Below are 17415 nucleotides of genomic sequence, written 5' to 3' on the forward strand. Positions count from 1 at the left end.
TAAGCTATTTATAATATTTATAAACTATAAAAACCTAGAGTACTTTACTAGCCTTTAAAGCTTAAGCAAGTAATAGTGCTACTAGGTAGAGGAACTTTTAAAATACTAGTATATCCTATAGTATAGACCTAGCTATCTTATAGGATAACCTAATACCTTAAGCAGGCGACTATAAGATTTAAACTCCTTTAAAGTAATACTATAGTTAGTAATACGCCCTAAATTAATCTAGGTTACAGTGTTAGAAGTAGAGGAGGCGTCTAAGTTACTAAAGGGCACTAGCCTCTTTACTAACCTATATATATAGACACTATAGGATAAAGTAGTATTAGAAGATAAGATATACTAAGTGCGTCTTAATATAGTTTAGAAAGGCGCTAGGTCTTTCCTAGTTTTAGCTAATACAAAGTAATAGATAGGGGACTATATAATTAGCGCACACAGCACTTTACTTTAGAGAGGCGTTATTTAGTTGCTAATATAGGAACCCCTTATAACTACTATTATATAGTAAGTATATAAATTAGGTTTAGTAGGATATCTAGGGAAGAATATAATATTTTAAATACTATGCTATAACTATTATTAGGATAGAATATTAGGAGACATTGCGCAGTATATTTAGAACTACTATTATTATAGTACTTATATCTCCTAGAAGCGCTAATAGGGTCTATTATAACCTATACTAGTTATATTATAATACTAGTCCTAAATATCTATAGATTTTATAGTTAACCTACCTATAAAAGATAATAGTAAACCTTAGTTCCTATTAGTTATTACTAATAGATTGTCTAAATATATTTAGCTTAAAGCAACAGTCTCTATAGTAGCTAATTATTATATAAGGATCTTCTAGGACAACTAGTAGTAGTTCTAGGGCTTCCTATCCTCTATTATTACTAACTAAGGCTTAGACTAGTTAGGATCCTTCTAGATAATATTATACTAGATAATAAAGATAAACTAGTTACTGTCTACTATATACTACCCCTAGATAGATAGCAGGATAGAGCAGGCAAACTAAGAGGTGTAGGTAGTGCTGCGTATAATAGTATGCTTTAAGTAGACTAACTAGCCTAACTACCTACTAGCCTACTAACTTATACTTAATAATAGGGACTCTAGTATAACTAGTATTAGCTTAAATCTACTTTTAAATAGGTATACTATAGACACGCTATAAAAGTTAATATTACTACTAGTAAAGCCTAAGAATCCTTATAGGGAGGCTATAGCGTTCTTGTTACACCTATAGAGGGGTGTAGAGCTAGTATAAGTAGCTATTATATTCTAATAGTAATAATAATAAGAAGTAATAAACTAGTCCTAATAGCTAGCTAAAAAGTTCCTAAAAGGTAATATAGTTTAGTTTATAATATATAATATAAAGATAAACTAACTAAGTAAAAAGTTTAACTAGCTATAGGTAAAGTATAAAGTAATAGAAGTTCCTACTCTACTTATAGTAGTATTAGACTTACTAGGGAGCTTATATAAGACTATATATATAGATCTACTAGAGAGAGCTGCTAATAACCTACTACTAAGCTAGAAGCTTTAGGACTTATAACTAGGTCTAATAGTTACTCTAGAAAATAAAGATACAATACTAGATAAATAGGAAGTAGAAGAGATCCTTTATATAAAGAATATAAGAGGAAAAGGGAAGTATTAAGTCCTAGTAAAATAGAAGGGGTATATTAATCTAATATAGCACCTGCTAGAGGTAGTGTAGGATACTAAGGCTCTAGATAGGTTTAAGGAATAGTATAGGGATACTGCGTATAATAATAGCCTAATATATATAAAAACTAGGAAGTAAGGGTAAAAGGAAACTAGAATAATAACTTAGACCTTTATTATAATTAAGAAATAGAAAGGTATTAGAGAAATCTTTTAATTATCCTTATAACACTCTAAGTAAGTGCTCTACTACTAAAGTTTTATAATATAGCTAATAATTAGGTAGTAGTATCTATACTATTACTATTTATAACTAACCCCCCTTTAGCCCCCCCTAAACTATTATTTATATTATTCTAACGCCTCTATATCTCTTAGTAATAGTAGTAACGCTTACGTATAGCGTAGGTAGGGGATAACTTAGTTAATAAGTATAAGCAGTAGTAGTAGCAGCGTTAGGAGGAGGGTAGTGCTTTAATAGCTTACTAATATATAGTACCCTAGGCCTAAAGAAAATAAATATTAGAATAGATATAAAGGGAATAAGGGAAAACTAATACTAATAATAAGAGTCTTAATACCTTAGGTAGTGCGCTTAGTAGCGCTCTTAAGCCTATTAATATAAAGGTTAGTTTAGGCCTAGGTCTTATTTATATACTAGTTAATATACTAGAAGGTAATACTAGTAGTAGTAGCAAGCTATATAATATTATTATTACTATAACTACTATATAAAGGCGTAATAGTAGACTAAAGAGAAAATACTAGAGCACTAGTAGTAGATAGAATAATAGCGCTAAGCTAATACTAATTATAGGCGTATAAGTAAGTAGTAGGGGTAAGTAGAGTAATAGTATTATTAGTTTAAGCCCTTAATATAAGATCCTTAAAATAATAGTAGAGCTAGTAGAACTATAGTATAAACTAGTAATAGGTGCCTTTAGTAGGTTTCCCTATAAAAGTGCTAAGGGTCCCCTTCTTTATAATATAAAGGCGATCCTCCTAGTAACTATAATAAAACTAAAGCTAGTTATAGAGGGCTTAGTAGATATTAGGATTATTAGTAAGGATAGCTTCTAACTAAGTATAAGTCTTATAGCTATAATAGTATAACTTATATAAGCGCCCTAGATATAGTTAGAACTTGCTATAAAGGAAATAAAAATTAAGGGGAACTTACTACTACCCTCTTAATAGTTATACTTACTAAAGAGATAAAGCTAGTTAATATACTAATTATAGGGAAGTAGCTTTATAAAGCTACTATTATATTCCTTATTATCTAAGTTACTAGAAATAATAAAGCTACTAAGTAACTAGGTTTAGGGAGATATGTGCTAAATAAAAAGTTAGTGTAGGAAATATAGGGAGAATATTAGAAGTATGCACCTTATCTTAGTAGGCCTAGCGTAGGGTCTAACTACCTTATAGTAGATCCCTACTACTAGCACTAGTAGCTATAAATAAAGATATAATATAGACTAGATAGGCAGGATTAATAGAAAAAGATTAGAGAAAGGGCTAATTAGTAGGGAAAATCTATTATATAATAAAGTAAGTTAGGAAATTTATAGTAGGGGGGGATAGCTATATTAGAACTTTTATAGTAGGGTGCTAAAATAAGCGTATAGACGCTACACGCGTGTACTACTTAATATATAGGCCTATTATAAATTAAGAAGGAATATAAAGATATAATAATAAAACTAAAAAATATAGTAATAAAGCCTAATATAGATTATAGAGGATAAAGATATAACCCTAGACCCCTAGAAAGATAATTTCACGATAGTTTATAGGGGAAGGTTAGGGGTATATAAAGGACTTAGGCTTATACCTAAGCCTAGGTCTAATATAAGATAGACTAAGTCTAACACTACTACTAAGCGAACACACTAGACACCTATAAAAAGGCATAAAGGGCTTATCTCTCCTTTAAGATACTAAATACTATTATCAACGCTTATTATATTCTCTCTTAAGGCTAGTCTATAACAAATATTTATATTTACTAATAAAACCTCTATTAACTATAATTACTACTATTAGTAGCAAAAGGTAAGCTAGCTTAAAGGTTCTAATCTATTTAATTTAAGCTACCTACTACTTAAAAACTTTAGTAGTGTAATATTTTAAGGTATAGTTTATAAAGGCTTCTAACTAGAACTATTTTATATATAGGAAAAAGAGACTCTAGAGGAAGTATAGGTAAATAATAAGGCTATAAGGTATAATAATTAGGTATAAAATAGTGTTAATATTAGTAGGTAGGTAGTAAGGTAAGTAGTAAGGTAGGTAGTAATTATTATTAATCTACTAACCTGCCTACTAAACTATCTATAGAACGTTTTATTGCTTTCTATTAATAAGGATAATACTAACCTTTACCTTTACTAGGAAAACCTTAACCTTATAGCTTATAATTAGGTAGCTATAATAATACCTAGTATATAATAATACTATACTTTATAGGAGCTTAATACTAATATACACCTTTAAGATTATATAAATCCTTTGCCTAGTAGCTGCCTGTATAGACTACGTCGCCTAGAATAGTATTTCTAGCGTAAGCTAGAGACTAGAAATAATAGTAGAGCTAGAGGTATTAATTAGTACTAGTATTATAAGCAGGTTTTAAAGCTATTACTATACCTATACGCCTACTAAATTTTATAATAGACTAGCTATATTATATATATTATTAAAGATAACGCCTTACCTTATACTAAAGTAAAGAGGCTATTAGAGGCTAAAATTACTTAGTATAGTAGCTAGATTAAAACTATAGTATAGCTATCTATATTACTAGATCTTAACTATATTAAATAAATTTAGGATTACTTAAAGGATCTATTTAAGAAGCTTATAACTTAATACTATAGTATACTATTATAATAGTATATTAAGGATTAGATTATAGAGGTATAGTAATAGCTACTATAGTTAGTAATTAATATAGAGACTTATAGCTTTTAGGTAAAACTTTGCAAAGTAATAGATAATTAAGGTAATAATAACTTCTATAGTTAGTAGAGTAGAATCTATTAAATCTGCCGCAAAATTTGGCTATCTACGCTCCTCACTGCATGGTGTTGGTTTATCGCCACGCTCAATACCACCTGGCACGCAGTGGCAAAACACGTGACTCACAAACTACCCGAGCGCATGAGTAGTATGGGTATGATGCTGCCTAAAGGGGATCATCGTGCAAAGGGAAATCGCCGTATAGTAGTCGTGGCTATAGTGTAGGTATAGCAAATTGGCCCAATGACAGCTGCACGTCGCAGAAAGAAGGGGGTCACGTGCTGTGCCAGGTCGCCGACAATCTGAGCTTACTACCCTTTGATAATGACCACGGAGTCCCATGTGAGATGTAGGGATACGATCCAATCTGAACACCAACGTTGCATGGCCAACTCGGCATCTGACTCAAGCCTCCCGGTTCCCCTCAAGAACCCCTCGTGGGAACGTGCATTTGTGGGCAAGTGTTTACAGGTACCATAGGCACGCTCGATCAAGTCACTGTTGACCCCAAAAGCAGCATGTTCTCAGTCTTGCATCGCATGATTCAAACCAAAACATCCAATGAACATGTTCGATCCAGGCTTTACATGCATAGCCTGCCATATATTCGCGACTCGTCCACACACCTATACACACATACGGCATTTCCCATGTCTAGCAGTGCATACAGAAGCTCAACCATTCTCTTCACACCCCTATCCCATCTACATACTCTCCAGCACCCTCCTTGCCCCGTCACTAATCCTCTTCACTTCCGTATGCCCCTTCTTAACCACATCCTCCATCCTCTTCTTCGCCTTTTGCAAATCATCTGGTAACACTTCCTTGTTCAATTCGAATTTTCTCAACTTCTTGTTGTGCTCCTGTCGCGCAGTCTGTATCCACTTGTCCGCGCGTTCTGCAGCCTTGATGGACGCCTCCACAGCTGCGCGGCGGGACTCGCCCGTGGGAGGCGGGAGGGGCACTTGTATGGTAAGGGGGTTGGAGGGCTCGGGGGCGAGCGGGGTGAGTGAGTGCGGGGACGAGGCAATGGCAGAGGATATTGGCTTGATGTGCTATGAATTGATTAGCATTCTGGACTTGCTTTGTAGACTTAGAATGGGTGGAGAGCCAAACATACCCCCTCCTCCCCACAAACAATATTCAACACTCTCCCCCTCGGCACAACTTGCGCAATATCCCCCAGCCGCACACTCTCCTTGCCTTCCGACACCGTCCCCAATTGCACCTTCAACGCCTCCACAACCTCCGGATTCATCTTGCCCCCACTGCGCAACAAACTCAAATCATGCGTCAGCTTCTCAATCGCCTTGAGGATTTCCGTCTCCAGCCCAGACACATCGTAGGCCTCGTCGGTCGGCGTCATGGCACCCGTATTGTTGACGGGTGGTGTGCTGCTGCCTTCGGTGCGTGCATGGGCTTTGTTGGCTTTGCCGGCTTTCTTGTGCAGGGTCGGACTTAGGCAGAAGGCGCGGGTGGTGGTTTGGGGTTTGAGAGCGTGCGTGCGTGGGCGGATGGAGGTGCTGGGGGAGTGTTTGTAAGTGAAAGCTGCATCAGACCACCGAGAGAATAAGAGAGGAACTTACAGGCGACGGCATGGCGTGCCAATGGCTCGTGAAGAAGCATAAAGCGGGTTTTGAGAGCTGATTCGAAGTGTTGCGCGTGTTATTATTGTATGCGACATGGTTGTGGTGCTGTTGGAGAGGGGGATTACTTTGGACATGCGGCTCTACAATGTTCGAGATGTGTGCACGGACGGTGTTTCCGCACGCAACCAAAAGACGTCATCGCAAGCATTCTGTAGAGTGTCATGTTATTTGGATGACCAAGTTTTTACGTGCAAAGTGCTTTGTATAATTAATCGTTTAAAAGGCCTTTCATGTCGAAGCTGGACTTTGTATTTGCTCACTTCTGTCCTGCCCCACGTCCCGTTTGGAATCCGCTAACTACCCACCGGAGCAGAAGCCACTCACTTCTGGTATTTCTTATGCGCGTCAATAACTTTTTGCACCTCTCCTTTCGATCCAAGAAAGATACCAGATCGATCGTGGATGTGTTCAGGCTTTACTGTCAACATGCGATCCATCTTGCTGTTGACTGCGAGACCGCCAGCTGTACCATAATTAGTCCAACTTCAAACAGCAAAGATTCAGAGCATCAAACCTACCGTTCTCGAAGACCATAGCCATGGGTGCGCACTCGTACAGAATGCGGAGCTTTCCCTTTGGACTCTTCTTGTCCGCCGGGTACGCGAAAATACCACCATATAACAGAGTCCGGTAGGCATCAGCTACCATGGAACCAATGTATCTTGAACTGTACGGCTTTTGGCCTTCAGCAGGGTTTTTGAGGCTATTGCACCACTCCTTGACAGGCTCTTCCCAGTACATGGAGTTACCCTCGTTTACCGAGTAGATTGCGCGCTTCTCGGGACACCTCATGTTGGGATGTGTGAGGATGAACTCGCCGAACGCATTGTCCAGTGTGAAGCCGTTGACGTTGCCGCCCTTCATTGTGATGACTAGCTGCGCTGATGCACCGTACATGGTGAATCCTGAAGCTACCATTTCTGTGCCGGGGACTAGCAGATCTTCCTTTGTGCCCTTTGCATCTTCGGACAGTTTGTAAATCGCGAAGATGGTGCCCACAGACACACCAGCATCGAGGTTGGAGGAGCCGTCAATTGGGTCGCACGCTACGCCGTAGCGTGCATTGGGAAATTCGTTGAAGACGATGGCCTCTTCTTGCTCTTCTGAGATGAGCAAGCGCACGCGACCCGAGGAGCGCATGGCTGAGATGAAGAGCTCGTCACCGATGACATCGAGCTTCTTCTGGTCATCACCTGTGGTATTTGATGTGCCTTGTAGACCGGTGAGCTGCCTAGGTTAGCTGATCATCTCTGTTGCCAGAAGTGCAGTGGAGAGAGGCGTACGTTGATCAATGTCGCTCTCCGGATGTAGTAGGCAATACTTTTGAATGCGAATTGAAGGGCATGGCAAAGAAGTCTATAGCCGTCAGCCAGAAGAAGAGAGGCTTGGTCTCGAGTCTCGCATACGTAAAGTCTCCCGTGGCTTCCTTGTGCTTTACCTGCTCCTCAGTGAGGAATCGAGTAAGAGTGATGATGTCGGTGTTGATCCTCTCTGCTTCCGCACCGCCTTTACCGTTGCTAGCCATACTGTCTATTTGTTCACACAATCTTCCAGTTTCAAGGTAGCCTGATGAAGAGGGAGGAGATGAAGCTGTGTATCGGAAACCAATGTGTGTGGGAGGTAGGCCAGAGGGGAAGAGGGGAGCAGAGACTGCAAAGGTCGTGGAGATCAACGATCAAAGCGGACACCAGGGTTTGTTATGAAGTCAGAGTTAGGTACAAGTGGGTAGAGTCGGGCAGGCGGACCAGCTTTCGGTATTTGTTTTGGCGTAGGCGTTGGTTGGATGGGCCATGTCCTCGGCAAGAAGACGAAATGTCACGAGCTTCCCAGGCGAGCAAGCCAGCACGCCAGCAAGCAAAGCTTCCACGCCTGTTTTCCGCAAACATGCACTCGACATCGTGGGGCAATTTGGCACGGAAAAATGAGCGAGAAGATTTTGGCGACACTGGGTCTGGCCAGAATGTGCCGTGGCTTGCGCCGATTGTTGGCGGCTAGGTACGTGACGCGCTTTGTTGCAGGAGCGCGTGTGGATAGACGATGATGTAGCAAGCGGAGAGCCAAAAAAAGTGGAGGGGCGAGGGGCCTCGTTTGGTGGGGGGACGGCTTCTTGCGTGTTCCATGATTCCATCATCCATCATGGAGGAGCATCAGCCCGAAAGATTCCGGCCCGCGGATTTAATACGCCACACCAAGTACCCTCCCCTCATCGCATTGCCAGCCAGCGCCAGCGTCACATTCTCTCTGGCTGTGCGCGAATCATGAACTCGGTAGGAACGAGAATGCTCTCCTATCACGATCCAGTCTCAGCTCCACATGGGCATTTCGACGGCGCAGTACGATGGCCATGCACACTGTCCATATGGCCCCCTCTCTCACCCCAATTGCCAGCGAGGGACTTCAGGAAAGGCATCGTGAGCCTGTACGGATGGATACGGAACAGACGCGCTGGACAATTATCCCGTCACATCCAAAAACGACCGATGGCTTACATGCTGGCGCAGGAACATACAGTAATGGCGCGCGATTATTCGGCACACATCTCCCCGAAGACAACCTGCGCATCCTAGGACACGGTCAAAGTTCAGGGCAGAAGGGGGAAACAGACGGTGTCTCTTACACGAACACACTTCGTATACGTACACTCCAGCTTATGCAAATGTACAGCCAATATGAAAACCATACCCTACGCAATCAGAGGAACCACTCGCTTAGTCCCTTGGTCAAGGTACTTTGAAATAAGAATCAGACTGCATCGCATAACCGGCTAGAGAGTAGCACGAGCAAATCATCAAGACAGCATGCACATGATACCACCCTTACTCGCCCTTGAGCTTATCCTGCTTGACGGAGAAAGCCATCTCGAGCAGATCTTTCTCCTCCTTCTTGTGCGAGTTCTTCAAACCAGTGGCGACCGATGCGCTGGGGTTGCGTCCTGCAAACATGACGTGCCTCCTGTTGTGGTACTCGGTCTCGTTCAGTAGAGTCTCAATTCTTGGCTGCGTGAAACTCCAGGCACCCGCATTGAGAGGCTCTTCTTGACACCAGATGATGTTTTGTGCGTTGGGGTACGAGTCGAGGTTCTCCTTCAGCTGTTGCCATGGGAAGGGGTTGAGCTGCTCAAGCCGGGTAATGGCAACGTCCTTGAGTCCACGAGCCTCACGCTCCTTGACAAGCGCAGCATATACCTGACCGGTACAGAGGATAACACGGTTGATACCCTCATGCGACTCAATCTCGCCGCTCGCATGCGCTGGGTCTTCAATGATCCATTGGAAGTGCGAATCGCCAGTGAACTCCTCAAGGTTGGAACGCGCGATAGGGTGACGAAGTAGGGACTTGGAGAAGAACAGAATGAGAGGTTTGCGGAACTGACGGTTCATCTGACGACGGAGGAGATGGAACAGGTTCGAAGGCTTGGTCGTGTAGGCAATCTGAATGTTGCAGTCCTGGTGCTGACGGTCGAGCTTGTCCGCAGATGGGAAGATACGGGGATCTTCGTTGACGAGCTGTAGGTAGCGCTCCATACGTGCAGACGAGTGCTCTGGACCCTGGCCGTCATAACCGTGAGGCAAGCTCATAACAAGACCTGATCGCTGAAGCCATTTGACTTCCCCAGACGCAATGAACTGATCAATGATGACCTGTGCAGTGTTGGCGAAATCGCCAAACTGGGCTTCCCACATGACGAGTGCGTTGGGCGAAGACAAGGAGTAACCATATTCAAAGCCGAGACTAGAATCATCAGCATTAGCTGCAGTGCTGGGGGATGGGGGGGGGGGAGTTCTGGGAGACTTACACGCCATATTCACTGAGCGACGAGTTGGAAATAGTAAAGGTCGCTTGATCTTCAGTGAGATTTTGCAGTGGGGTGTACGTTTGCTCATTCTCCTGGTCGTGGAGAACAGCGTGACGTTGTGAGAAAGTTCCCCGCTCGACATCTTGGCCGGACACACGAACGTGGTGGCCCTCCATACAGAGAGATCCAAAAGCCAATGCTTCCGCGGTAGCCATATCGATGTTCTGGCCTTCCACAACAGTCTTGGTGCGGCCAGCCAAAATACGCTTCAGGTTCTTGTGCACATTGAAGCCCTCTGGCGCACTCCCAATTTTCTCGGCGATGTGCTTCAGTTGCGACTCCTCGATTGCGGTTGGTAAATGCGGTAAAACTTCAGTGGCAAGCTCCTTGGGCGACTTGAAACCATTCCATGCTGATGTGAGCCATTCCTTTGCGGTAGGTGTGTAGTCCTTGCTGCGGTTGAAGCTTTCGTCGAGCATGCCCCATACCCAGGCCTTGTGCTCATCGATATCCTCCTTGGTAAAGGTCTTCTCCTCGAGGAGCTTCTGGGTGTAAATGTCCAGGGTCTGCGGTTGTTGTGCGATCTTCTTGTACATCAGGGGCTGGGTGAAGAAGGGTTGATCCGTCTCATTGTGTCCCTGCTTACGATAGCAAACCATGTCAATAACCACGTCCTTTTTAAATTGGGCACGGAAATCGGCAGCAAGCTGGCAGACAAAGTTGAGAGCCTCAACATCATCACCATTCACGTGGAAGACGGGTGCATCAATAGCCTTGGCGATATCGGAACAGTAAGGCGTCGAACGAGAGAATCTGGGGTCAGTGGTGAAACCAATCTGGTTGTTGACGATGATGTGAATCGTTCCGCCAGTGTGGTATTGGGGAAGCTGGTGGAAGCCCATGGTCTCGTACACAATGCCCTGGCCAGCGAAAGCTGCGTCACCGTGGAGCAAAACGCCCATAGCACTGACAGCTTCCTTTTCATCGTTGTTGTAGTGCAGGATAGCGCGGGTCTTTCCAAGCACCACGGGGTCCTCGGCTTCAAGATGAGAGGGGTTGGCGACCAGGGAGAGCTGCACACGCTTGCCAGAAGGTGTAGGTCGCTCGAAGTTCATACCCAAGTGATACTTGACATCACCAGAGCCCTCATCTCCCGCCTCAGCGGTTCCGGCAAATTCGCTGAAGATGGACTCGTTGGGTTTCCTAACGACGTTGGAGAGCACATTGAGACGTCCACGATGGGGCATGCCAATGACAATATCCTTGACGCCGTAATCGACACTGCGGTCAATTAGAGCCTTCATACCAGGAATCAAACTTTCTCCCCCCTCGAGACCGAAGCGCTTGTCGTTGGGATATTTGGTGGCCAAGAAGGCCTCAAAGTTGGTACCCCAGATGAGACGATCCAGGATGCGGCGCTTCTCGTCGACCGAGTACTTGAAAGGCGTGGGGACCTCGATGCGCTCACGGAGCCAGTCGCATTGCTCCCTGTCCGGAATGTGGATGTACTCGATTCCATAGGAGCCACAGTACAGCCGCTCACAGGCATCAATGATTTCCCTCAGCGTCATCTTCTTACGGCTCTCCGTCTTGAAGCGAGGCAAGATGCCTGGGCCGAGCTCAATTTCATGGTCCAGATCCTTCTCAGTGAAGTTGTAGTGGGAGAGCTCAAGCTCGCGCGGCTTGCTGTATCCGAACTGCTCCGCCTCTGAGCGGATGCCCAACGGATCGATTTTTGCTTTGTGGTGGCCGCGGGCCTGGTAGGCGCGCACAAGCAGCTGGACCTTGAGATGGTTCATGACATCGGATCCCTCGGCTGAGGCCATGCCCATGCCTGGCTTGAAGTCGGGGGCACCGCCCTCTGGGGTGGGAACGATGGTCGGCGGCGGTTGGAAGGCTTGGGAGACGGGCATGTCGCCCGACTCCATGTTTCGGAAGTAGACCTGCCATGAGATGTGCACGCTGGAGGGGTCGTGCTTCCACTGCATGTACATGGCATCGACATAGTTGGCAGTGTTGCCCTGCAAGAAGGAGTCGTTGGGGTCCTGTGCGGCCACGGTTAGCTGTGTTCGTCTGCGTGCACCTATGCGGGCTCAGCGCCTCGGTCCGCGAAGCAGTACAACAGTACAACAGTACAACAGTACAACAGTACAACAGTAGACCTACAACGCCTTTGTTGGTGTCCTCGGCAGCAATGGCATAGTGGCGGCGCGGTGCAAGCGCAAGTGGCCTGCGACAGCTGGTGATGGCTGTTCTCGAGGGCGCTGCAGCCAATGTGGATAGGCTCCTCGCTGGATAGCTCTGCAGCTTCCGCGAGCACTGGCGCATAGTGTTGCGCAACATGATGTGTATTAGGAGATGATGAGGGAAGGGAGCGAGGGTGACATCCGAAAGGACGGCGGTGTCTACAGAAGAGAGAGGCTTCTGACAGTGTCTTAGTGTGCGCAGCAAGAAGGGCGACGCACACACAGAATGCCATGCGCGCGCTCAAACGACAAGGGCAGGCAGACAGGCCCCGTGCCGGCTTAGCACTGGCCAGCAACAACATGGAATCCGGCCAGAAAATTGCCTCAGATTCCCTTCACACAGCACAATGGGTTTGCAAGAAGATGTACGTGTATATTTTTGTACTGAATGATTAAACCCTATGTCCCTCATTCCATTGGGACATTTGATTGTGCAAACGCTGCTTCTGACTCTGATGCTCCCTCCCACCACGAACCTCACTGTCGCTGCGAAAACGAGGCTTTTTTTTCTTTCGTGTGTTTTATGACGATCCGATCATGTAGCCAAAGCAAAGCTGTACGATGGCCCATCAGCCAATCAGAGCAAAGGTTCTTATGTAAGTGGACCCGAGTCCTCTTGAGACGACACTGTGACGTGTTGCAGACTTGGGCGGCGGAAACGCGGAAAAGTATCCGCGGCCGTCCGACCTCAGACAGCCCTGAATCACTTGGCAGCATCTTTGCCGTGTGCAGTCAGTCGTACTATTACTCTACTAGGAGTAGCTGGTAGAGTGTTTGAGACGAGACGCTCACCCAAAAGACATTTTACTAGCGAAGAGACTGCCTCCGTACATCTCCAGCCTCACCCGTATTCGTACAACCCAATCTATAGTGATAGACTGAATGCTCAGCAAGGAAGAATCAAAGTGATTTATCGTCTTATATATGTTATGATGGCGACGCTTGCATCTTTCCTCCCAACAGTGAAGTGACGACGGGGGGCGAGAATACGCTATCACGTGCACCCGTGCACCCGTGAACCCTCCAGTCCAACCTTGGACTGGGCCCAAGCCAAGCTTTTGTCCAACACCACGCCATCGAGGTACATTGTCCATGCTTCTTTCACTGCCCCTCGATCAGCATGTCCACCGCGGCCGCGCAATACAAGAAAAAGGATGGCACGGTCACGGTCTCTGCAGACGGCAAGACCGTCTCATGGACGGCATCGGCCGCTAATGCTCCTGCGCTGACCATAGCCATTGGCGACATTGGAAGTATGGCCTTGTCCACTCCCGGTACCAAACCAGAATGTTGCACGATTGACCCTGCCCAGATCTTCAGCAGACACCCGCGACTTCAGCCAAAGCCTCGATCAAAATCGTCGTACAAGAGCCCTCCCCCCAGGCTGGAAACCACACCCTGACCTTCACCTCTGCCGCCGCTCGCGAAGACCAGCAAAACATCACCGGTCTCTTGCGCAAGTGGATCGAAGCCTTCAAGTCGCAGAATGTTGCGACGCCAGTCCCTGCTGCTACGCCTCCTGCAGGTGGCGCAGGCGGAACATCAGCTGCCATGGCCATGGCTCAGACGGTGACAGCGGAGGCAAAGGACACGGACGATCAATATGCAGACACGAAGCTGTTGACAGACCTGGAGCTGCAGATGTCGTTACTCAACTCAAGCCCCATACTCCGTCAACGCTTCGACCGAGCTTTGCAAGAGAAGCCAGATTCTGTGTCATTGGGACAGTTTTCCAACCACTTTTGGTCCACCAGGGTACACATGTTGAGGTCGCATGCTATAGAGAGATCACAGGCTACAGGAACATACAATGTGCTTTCTGTCATCAAGGCAAAAACGGTCGACGGCGCGCTCATGCTCAGCCTCACCAAGGAGCAGATTGAGCTCCTCTTTCGACAGCATCCCGTCGTCCAAAAAGCCTACAATGAGAATGTTCCCCAACTGAGTGAGGGCGACTTTTGGGAGAGGTTCTTCCACAGTCGTCTGATGAAGAAACTCAAGGGCGAACGCATCTCCGACAAGGATGTGCTTGATCCCAAGCTGGACAAGTACCTGGCATACGATGAAAGGACTGAAGAGGATCATGAGCTGCTTGCTTCTTCCATACCTAATTTCATCAACATAGAGGGCAACGAGAATAATCACAGCCAGAAACAGGGTAACCGCCCCGACTTCACCATGAACCCAGCGAATTTCGAAAAGGCGCCAATATTGCGCGTACTAAACCGAATGAGCGAGAAGATGATGAAGGAAGTGCCAAATTCCGATGCAAGCCGGCATGCGCCTGTTGGTCTTGACGAGGAAACCTACAAGGAGTTGCAGCTCCGCGACTTGCAACGCGCCGATGACGATAATAGGGTAGTCCTCAAAGTACAAGATCAGAGTCGCTTCTTCTCCGCAGGACAAAGCGTGCACACTTCGACTAGTGCTGCCACATATACGAAACGGACGCCGGCGCAGGTTTTGTCTACCTTGCAGCACGACCTCGGCCGTCTGGGGGTACAGAATAACGGTGCTATCAAGGTGGACATGCATGCCACCATTCAAGTAGACGACGACAGTAGTAGCGATGAGGAAGATGCTGCACCGAAGAAGCTGAGGGTTGGCAGTCGAGCTTCACGAAAAGCGGCCACACTGCAGACGGTATCAGCAATCAAGAAGCAGCATCTGCATGGGGATGAGTACCTGGCCTCCAAAACGGTCGCAAACAGCGAGTTAGCATCGAAGCTCAGCATCCCGGAGAGTATCCTGGAGAGTCTTACGATGACACACAACACGACGGTCGAGTTCCTGCACTATTTCTGGGCCGTATTCTACTCAGGAGACGCTGACCGCGCCAACGAAGTGGCAAAACTGATAGAGACGTTGGACAAATCGCTCGACCGCATTTCTGCCGTGGCAAATGCGGCAGAGGCGGAGCGCACAGCACGCGTCGAACAGCTAAGGAAGGACAATGAATATGCAAATCAGCGTTCCGCGAGGAAGAGAAAGTTCGATCCGGACGCCATCAAGGGCGGGGCCCAGGCCGTCAACCAGATTGTAGAGCCACTCCTCCGCGCGATCAACGCCGCACGCAGTCGGTATCAGAAATCTCTGCAGGAGCAAATGGGCCAGGTTGGGTCATGATGGAGTCGCATGGTCTCTATCCTGGGAACATGGAAGCCCTGCTTTCTCCTTTTTGCATAGCGATGGCGTTGTCACACTGAGAGGTTTCCATGTATTTCTTATGTGCCCAACGGCAGACCAGACGTGGAAAAGGGCGCAAGTCAAGGCCTTTTCACACTGCACGTACCTACACCACTCTAATGAAAGAAGAGACGTTTTTTTTTTGTCCAGCAAAGGATCACTGTCACAACTACACGCACCACCTCGCGCAAACAAGCTCACTCTGTCCGCGAATGTTCAACGGTAGTCGTAGCTTGCACTCGAGAAGAGGCGCCAATGTGCATTGTGGCGCAGGACCTGCACCGACCGTCACTACTTAGGAGGACTAGCGTCATGTCCTGGATTGTGGGGGGGGGGCACGGGACCGGTGCGACCGCAAGACATTTGATGGAAGACGTGGGTGAGTGAAGGCAATCGCGGTGCTATAGGATCACATGGTGTTGTCCCCCTATCCCGCAGGCAAGAAGTTGGGGCATCCATCAACTATTTTTTTCCATCGGAAGTAGTTTATAGTATGCTCAGAGTTTTACATAGGACAAGACTCAAGTTGTGGGGCAGAAGGATCATCGGTGCCGGTACGGGATTCTAGCGCCGCGTTGCTGAAAGTGCGGGCACGGGGAAGGAACGATTCACCAGTTTTTTGACGCTGGATTATCGTCACGTCATAGTCACACCCTGGAAGGGTCTTTATTCCGAAGCCCTACCCTCATTTTGTTCTTACAACACAATGTTCGTCGCTGCACGTTGCGTAGAGAGGTAGCGTGTTGTACTGCTGAGACGGTAGGAGCAGCAGGACATGGGTGGGGCCTGAATACGCAATAAATCATTGCGACCTATTGCGATTGACTTCTAGCGAAAGCAGTACCAACGTTGCGGAGAGGGCATTGCAGAGAGAACAAAAGGTTCTTCAGGATCGATGTGGAGCGAAATACTGGCATATCTGCCAAAACAAAACCGAAATATGTGTCCGAGGAAGCGGGTCCTTGTGAAAAGAAAGCAGCAAGAGCTAGGAAAACTTCATCGCCAAAGGGAGCGTACATCGCCGGGCATCGTCAAACATCTACAAGAGACGATGCCGTGGAAGCTCATGCTGTGTATGACCCACATACAGACGGTTGACCTTCATGAGTTCAACAGGCCAACAGTCCAAGCCTTCAACGGTAATGCCCACGGGCCGGATCATAGTAACTGCTACAGGGGGAAGCTGTCATATGTCAGTGGGGCCTCAACGCGTAATCTATAATGGACCTATGGTCTGGTCTTGAGGGCTCGTCGTACCTGCATTGGGTGCTGGGGGTCGGGATCTGGGAACTCTGTTGTCTCTGCCGATTTCAATCAGTAGGCTCTTTCATCCAGACCATACATACTACACAAACCTATAACGAAAGGCGTGCCAAAGATACCATCTCGCAACCCAGTTCTCTTCAGCAACATTGGTCATATAACGGCCCTCTAGATAGTAGGGTCTCGTTTGAGAACTGGCGTTGGCTACCGTCAGGAGAATCTGGTTATGTTTCGCAGTCTCCGAAAGCTCGTCCCACTTGTAAGGCGGAACTACGTTCGGATTGGCCCTGGATTGCTCTGTCAAGTTGTGCGGCTGCGCGCTCATGACATCCCTTGCGCGCTCAGCTTCGTCCTATTCAGCAGTCGGGTTAGTGAAGATATACCAAAACTTGACTTCATACTAACAAGAAGTAGTCTGTGGGTGCGGTCACTTAATCCCAGTCTGCTCATGAGAACGCTTTTATCGGCGCTTTGAGCAAGGGGACCCCTCGACATTGTTCGCGATTCAACCAGTACCGTGGTCTACGTCGCTCACTCACGTAACAAATCAGAAATCAGAAAC

General features: G+C 46.4%; 7 protein-coding genes across 7 annotated transcripts; 3 read left to right on the top strand and 4 right to left on the bottom strand.

The window, feature by feature from the left end:
• Positions 1 to 5024: 5024 nt before the first annotated feature.
• Positions 5025 to 6436, bottom strand: IAQ61_011315 (uncharacterized protein; the record flags this gene model as incomplete). Its single annotated transcript, XM_003843815.2, has 4 exons — positions 5025 to 5236; positions 5426 to 5768; positions 5834 to 6236; positions 6300 to 6436. 4 exons carry the CDS (start codon positions 6434 to 6436, stop codon positions 5025 to 5027), a joined length of 1095 nt encoding a protein of 364 aa, XP_003843863.2.
• A 246-nt stretch (positions 6437 to 6682) lies between these two features.
• On the bottom strand, positions 6683 to 7887 carry IAQ61_011316 (uncharacterized protein; the record flags this gene model as incomplete). The annotated part of the gene is made up of 4 exons (XM_003843816.2): positions 6683 to 6825; positions 6881 to 7589; positions 7646 to 7718; positions 7769 to 7887. 4 exons carry the CDS (start codon positions 7885 to 7887, stop codon positions 6683 to 6685), a joined length of 1044 nt encoding a protein of 347 aa, XP_003843864.2.
• Positions 7888 to 8174: 287 nt separating this feature from the next.
• Positions 8175 to 8357, top strand: IAQ61_011317 (uncharacterized protein; the record flags this gene model as incomplete). The annotated part of the gene is made up of 1 exon (XM_066099146.1): positions 8175 to 8357. The coding sequence occupies one exon, from the start codon at positions 8175 to 8177 to the stop codon at positions 8355 to 8357; it is 183 nt and encodes a 60-aa protein (XP_065950665.1).
• A 364-nt stretch (positions 8358 to 8721) lies between these two features.
• Positions 8722 to 9096, top strand: IAQ61_011318 (uncharacterized protein; the record flags this gene model as incomplete). The annotated part of the gene is made up of 1 exon (XM_066099147.1): positions 8722 to 9096. The coding sequence occupies one exon, from the start codon at positions 8722 to 8724 to the stop codon at positions 9094 to 9096; it is 375 nt and encodes a 124-aa protein (XP_065950666.1).
• An 82-nt stretch (positions 9097 to 9178) lies between these two features.
• On the bottom strand, positions 9179 to 12617 carry KGD1 (2-oxoglutarate dehydrogenase E1 component; the record flags this gene model as incomplete). Its single annotated transcript, XM_066099148.1, has 3 exons — positions 12325 to 12617; positions 10159 to 12221; positions 9179 to 10094 (listed from the first exon to the last, which is right to left on the bottom strand). The coding sequence occupies exons 1-3, from the start codon at positions 12499 to 12501 to the stop codon at positions 9179 to 9181; spliced, it is 3156 nt and encodes a 1051-aa protein (XP_065950667.1). The 5' UTR covers positions 12502 to 12617.
• A 907-nt stretch (positions 12618 to 13524) lies between these two features.
• On the top strand, positions 13525 to 15530 carry IAQ61_011320 (uncharacterized protein; the record flags this gene model as incomplete). The annotated part of the gene is made up of 2 exons (XM_003843818.2): positions 13525 to 13657; positions 13717 to 15530. The coding sequence occupies 2 exons, from the start codon at positions 13525 to 13527 to the stop codon at positions 15528 to 15530; spliced, it is 1947 nt and encodes a 648-aa protein (XP_003843866.1).
• A 1099-nt stretch (positions 15531 to 16629) lies between these two features.
• Positions 16630 to 17348, bottom strand: IAQ61_011321 (uncharacterized protein; the record flags this gene model as incomplete). Its single annotated transcript, XM_066099149.1, has 4 exons — positions 16630 to 16773; positions 16848 to 16891; positions 16953 to 17205; positions 17259 to 17348. 4 exons carry the CDS (start codon positions 17346 to 17348, stop codon positions 16630 to 16632), a joined length of 531 nt encoding a protein of 176 aa, XP_065950668.1.
• Positions 17349 to 17415: the final 67 nt, after the last annotated feature.

The sequence above is a fragment of the Plenodomus lingam genome (assembly GCF_022343315.1).
Source record: "Plenodomus lingam strain CAN1 chromosome Unknown scaffold_20, whole genome shotgun sequence".
In the NCBI taxonomy this organism is placed as follows: domain Eukaryota; kingdom Fungi; phylum Ascomycota; class Dothideomycetes; order Pleosporales; family Leptosphaeriaceae; genus Plenodomus; species Plenodomus lingam.